Source organism: Mastigoproctus giganteus, chromosome 10, assembly GCF_048544385.1.
Source record: "Mastigoproctus giganteus isolate SK-2022 chromosome 10, ASM4854438v1, whole genome shotgun sequence".
Classification (NCBI taxonomy): Eukaryota; Metazoa; Arthropoda; class Arachnida; order Uropygi; family Thelyphonidae; genus Mastigoproctus; species Mastigoproctus giganteus.
Window position 1 is genome coordinate 12,447,892 of NC_143584.1, and position 6,000 is coordinate 12,453,891.

General features: G+C 37.0%; 1 protein-coding gene across 1 annotated transcript; it reads left to right on the top strand.

The window, feature by feature from the left end:
* The first annotated feature begins 4,620 nt into the window (after positions 1-4,620).
* LOC150078719 (transcription initiation factor TFIID subunit 10-like) lies at positions 4,621-5,634 on the top strand. Its single transcript, XM_090382427.1, has one exon. The coding sequence runs from the start codon at positions 5,017-5,019 to the stop codon at positions 5,512-5,514; it is 498 nt and encodes a 165-aa protein (XP_090238553.1). The 5' UTR covers positions 4,621-5,016; the 3' UTR covers positions 5,515-5,634.
* Positions 5,635-6,000: the final 366 nt, after the last annotated feature.

A 6,000-nucleotide genomic window follows, 5' to 3' on the forward strand; every position in this document is an offset into this window, starting at 1 on the left:
TTTTGCTGAAATCCAAATATATGATATCAAAATGATTTTTTGCATCCAGTTCCTTTTTAACCACATCATAATATCCTATCAAATTTGTCAGACAAGACTTTTTCTTAACAAACCCATGCTGCGTCTGAATTATTGCTGCAGTCTTGTCTAGATGATCCTGCAATGCATCTTTAACCACGACTCCATTATTTTACCCGGAACAGAAGTTAAACTAACTGGTCTGTAATTACTCGTGTCACCCTTCGATATCTCTGTGTGAATTGTGGATACATTTGCACATCTCCAGTCCGTGGGAACCTCCCCTGAGTCCAAGGACGCTCTCATAATTATGGGTAAGGGTTTGCTTAGTTGCTTTGCTGCCTCTTTTAATATAACTGGATAGATCCCATCCACCCCAGGTGCTTTTCTTACGTTTAACTTCAACAATTTCTCTGCCACTTTGCTCGCAGTTATTACAAAATCATTGAGTATCCTGCTACAATTTGATAACCTTCTGTCATTTTCAAACCTTAATAATTCCTCACGTGTGAATGTAGATGCAAAATACTCATTCAGTTTGTTTGCTATCTGAGCAGGATCATCAACAGTCGAACCATCGATGTCAAGTGGACCAATCAGATTCATCCCCTTCCTTTTAGAGTTTATATAAGTAAAGAAATCCTTGCTGTTTTTATTAGCATCTTTTGCTAAGGATTTCTCGTAAGTCTTTTCCGGGTGGAAAAGACTTAAGTCTTTTTCACCCGGTGTGGGGAGGGCAGCGATCCTACCAACAGTGCTAACCATGAGGGCAGAAGGGACGCAACAATATTTGCTGATGCTATTGAGGAAGTGTTAGATGGTTTAGATAACTGCTAGCCTGACTAATAGATTGACAATAGCCTCAGGCAGGGATGAAAGTGATTCTTGCACTGCTATTGGAACGAGCATCAGCCTTGAAAACAAGGTCCTGGGAATCATCCTGAAACTAACTGCATGGACTGTGTTAAGCTCATAATTAAGAGTAAGAACATGTTCATGTTCACCAGTGATAGGAGTATAAAGATAAATTAGAAATACTGGTCACTACATCAAATGCAGACATTGTAGAAATAGCAGAGAAATGGTATCACTCAAACATAAGTGATGCTGAATTTGAATATGGAGAGTACAATGTATACAAGAAGGACAGACAGGACTGGAGAGGTTATGCTCTTATTAAGAAGCATATTCAATCTGAGTCGGTGCAACCAGTCAACATGGGTGATTGATTTAAGCAGTGGGAAAACAAAATTCAGTGTAGGAATGTGTTATAAGCCTATGATGAGTATACCAAACAACTATACAGAGAAACAGAGTGCGCCAGTAAATCAGAATGTGTGATAATGGAATTTTAACCTTCTAGATGTTGACTGGAATTTGTGAGTTGGTCACTTACACACTAGTAAGACTTTTGTAGATTTTCTGGATGACTGTTTTCTATAGCAACATGTTAGAAAGGCAACAAGAGGAAGCTGTCGTTGTGATAGGGTTTTAGGAGCATCGGAAACTAAGACCAATATTGCTCCGTGTGTATACTGTCTGTAAATTGCATGTGTTCTGTGGTCGATTTCTTTTTGTTGGACGAAAAATCTGAGTTTCCGGGCGAAAAACCATGCTACTCTTGCTTGAGAACGACTAACTCAGCCACGTTGTGAAAAAGGCCCAAAAAATTCCTCACCTCATTGACGGGACTAGAACTCGGATATTTTTCACCCAGTGTTAGGAGCAGGGTGATTCTACCAACTGTTCTATCCACGAGGGCGAAGAGGAAGCAATTCTCTTGATGTGGTTATCAGCAGTGGGTCTACATGTGTCAAGAATCTACAGGTAAAAGACCCACTGTGTGGCAGAAATCACTGTATACTAATGTAGAGTTTAATTAGGTATAATTCCTGTCAAGGGTATCTATCATAAACCCGTATTTGTGTCTGTAAATTGCGTGTGTTCTCTGGTCGATTGGCCTGTTTTGCTGACGAAAAACCCAAATTTCTGGAGGGAAAAACCTTGCTATATACGCCTTAGATCGACTAACTCAGCCACAGAGTGAGAAAAGCCGATTAAAGTTCTTCATGTCATCGACGGGATTCGAACCCGAGCCTTTTCCACCCGGTGTGGGGAGGTCGGTGATGATACCACTGGTAGCACAGTGGTATTTTTGCTATTGTAAGGGTGACTACAATAGTTTCATATCTGCGCGTGTAGCACAATGGCATCGTCACCGTTCTGGCCACGCCAGTTGGAAAAGGTTCGAAATCTGTCGATGATTTGAGGAACTTTTATGAGCTTTTTTCACTCTGTGGCCGAGTTAGTCGGTCTCAGGCGTAGATAAAAGGTTCCACCCTCAGAAACGGATTTTTCTTCCAACCAAACAGGAAAATCGACCAAATAACACGCAATTTACAGACATAATACATATATGGGTATATAAAATGACTTTTCGGGTGACTCTAATGTAATATATATATATATATATATTTACAGTAGTTTCAGACAGTTTTCAATTGTATGCGTTGGGACCAACTGATTATGTTACCAACAACAAATTTTAAATGGGACTCATAGAAGCAACTAAGCTTTTCATACGAACGAAGAAATACTGTTCAAGGTTTATACCTAATGGATGTCAGATGAACTATTGAGAAAAGTGGCAGAGAAGAAAAGTGCGTGAAATGCATATAAATAAACAGATGATTCAGAAGCCTATGGTAGATATAAATTAGTCTGCAATGCAGTCACAAAGGAGGTTAGGCAACCTAAGGCAGATTATGAGGTCTGTGGCAAAGAATGAAAAGAAAGCAGCAAATATTTCTATGCTTATATTAACAGAAGAAGGAAGGCATTGAATCATATTGAGCCACTTGATGTTTAATTGGATAACTGTTGGTGACCTTGCTCAGATTGCCGAAAAATTGAATAGGTATTTTGCATATGCATTGACACATGAGGCGGTAAAGTTTAAAGTGTTCGATGTCTAACGGCCCCAGAGGTATCCCCCATCTCTGCGTTGTGTATTCTGTTTGTGTATCACAGAACTCTGTGATGGCCAGAGGTTTAAAAAGTGTAATGTGTGTTAGCGGTGTGTAGTGTTATGTTGTTCTTTCGACCATTTAGCCGTTGGGCCCCTAGTGGGACCACTGTTGCCCATACTTAGCCCCTAGGAGGCAAGTCAGGCAGTAGAAGGATATTAAATACTCTGTCACCTAATTTCCGAAGATTTCAGAAGCAAGGCCTAAAAGAAATAATAATAATAATAACTAAAAATGGGGATGCCAAAAGTTTATCATGGTCCAATGAAGCAACGGATTTAAGAGAATACATGGGAACATTGCAGTAGTCTGCATGCATCGCCAACCCCAACTCAGTTGAACATCTTTGAGATGAACTGTAATGCAAAATTACGGTAAGAGTATGCAGACTTCTTTGTTAGTGGAGCTCATGAATGCCTTGAAGAGTAGAACTCAGCCACCAGCTTTCTACCAGAAATGTAGAAATATTTCTGGTAGACAGCTATTAGTAGAAATATTGTCCATGATGTACTTAAGCTGCAATTACGGATGAAATGTCTGCCTTTTAATAAATGATTTTTTTTGTTCTTAATTAACTGTAAGTGTTAAAATGACGAACTTCATTGGACACTTGTAGTTATAAAGTAAGTCCTTCTTTACCAAAAGTATAAAAATTTTCTGGAAGATTGCAGTGTGTACGTTTCCTTTTTGCTCTGTGCATTGTACTCATAATCGTGGGCTGGGCTACAGAGTTTTGTAAAAAAAAAAAAAAAAATACTGCAGCCATTATCAACCCACTGCAGGATGGAAGCCTCCTCAACAATTCATGTTGAGGGAAATGGACCAAATCTGCCACGCTGGTCCAGTGCGATTGGCAGATCGACCGTATTTAGCAGTCAGTGCGATTGGCAGATCGACCGTATTTAGCAGTCAGCGGCTTGAACCCCGATATATTCAAAGAGCGTGTGCTACTGCACTGCCGGCTACGGAGGCCTCTTTGTCAATGATGATTGTATTAATTCTTAAACTTGCATAAAAACGAACAGCTCAGGTCAACATTACGCCCGTTGCTTATTTTTCAGGTGCGATATTGAAGGATGACTTTGACAAAGACAAACCGAATAAAAACGCATCTTATTCACTTAAATTACACTTTTTTAAACTATTATAGTTACAAATTTAAAGAAACAGATAATTATTATGTTATTTGTCGAAAACTTCATAGTGCATTCCGAGAGGCTTAGTGTTCTTCTTTCTAGATTATGAAAGGCGGATACTAACTCCTCTTCGGATTTTAAAATGTGACAACCCTACTGCTTTATCTCCTGAGTTTTCCAAATTTGTATTATGGTGCTCTTGTCGGTTTTGTATTATTAGATTTCTTTTCATTTTTTGTATTATGATTAAATTACATTTTCTTTGTAGCCGCACGAAATACACTGCGGTATTTGGTGCGGTTACACGATAACTGGAATAAAAGGAAACAGCCACAAGTCGCCAAAAAAAAAAAAAAAAAAAAAAAGGAAAACGTTTTGTTTTCCCCTGGTGATATTATACTGAACTAATAAACGACATCATGTTACAGTGATTTATTATGAATCATTTGTTTTCTTTCTTTCATGTGTTTTATTAACTTAATAGGATATGGAAGTCGTTAAGAAGGCCAGTAGGTGACACAAATTATTAACTGGCACGTTTGGTTTATTTAATAGATAATAATTTATGAATAGGACGTAATACCAATAGTTGCATGCTGATTGGTTCAAATGTTAGGCCTAAATATAATTTCAGCTTTTCTAACGTATATCATCAAGCTAGAGCAGGGTTAGGTTGAGGTATGGTATAGTGCTTGTTGTTTTAACGTATTTTGAGATTTGTATTAGCTTTTATGACTGTGGTAAATTAAAATAACAGTTATTTATAGCAATACTATATTATTTTTGTTCAGTGTTTCTTCATAGTTGTAGCTACTGATTATATATCTCGAAAAGTTATGTCGCACACACTAGGCGATATTACAACTGTTGCATCCGTTAATTCCACATCTGGCACATTAGGTAATAATGGCTCAAGTAATGTAAGCGATTCTGTTACTTCTTCAAATATTGTGAGTAGTACTACTTCTAGTTCGATGGGAACAGCTAATAGTGGACAAACAACCCAGACAAAAAGAGCTGGTCAGCCTTTATCAGACTTTTTGCTACAGTTGGAAGATTATAGTCCTACGATTCCGGATGCTGTTACAGCATATTATTTGAATTCTGCTGGGTTCGAAGCCTCAGATCCAAGAATTGTGCGTTTAATATCTTTAACTTCGCAAAAATTTATATCGGACATAGCTAATGATGCATTACAACATTGCAGAATGAGAGGTGCTGGTCAGAGTAAAAAGACGATTAAAGACAAACGATATACTTTAACCATGGAAGATCTGATGCCTGCTTTATCAGAATACGGTATTAACGTGAAGAAACCCCATTATTTTGTATGATTTTTTACTGAGCTTTTATTTATTATATACATTTAGTATTGTAAATGTTTCATTAGTATTCTGTTATACGGAGTACTTTTGCTATATGATAATAAATTTTATAAACTACAGATTTATAATGGCAACACTCACTAATGATAAGATATAAACACTAACAAGAAATAAAATTTTATGCTCGTTAATACGAATAAAGTGTTAGTATTTTTTTTTTTTTTTTTCCACCACTGGTTAGTGGTATTTCCTTGCAATGATAGAAAGGTACAGTGTGAATCAAAGGAAAATGTTTATTTATCAGCTCTGAAACTTTAAAAGTGGCTTTCCTTAATGAAGTTAATACAATTTTGTGACAATAAACAATTTAATTTATTATGGTTTATAAATTTTCTGTACAGTGATTTTTTTTAAAAAGTTAATACGTAATTATTGACCATTCTTTACAATATAAAATATTTATAAATGTAGATTCTGTCATCAAGTAATATTGTA

What these genes read in the sequence shown, in the direction of transcription:
- LOC150078719 (XM_090382427.1), top strand. Translation starts at nt 5,017, where the DNA reads ATGTCGCACACACTAGGCGATATTACAACTGTTGCATCCGTTAATTCC.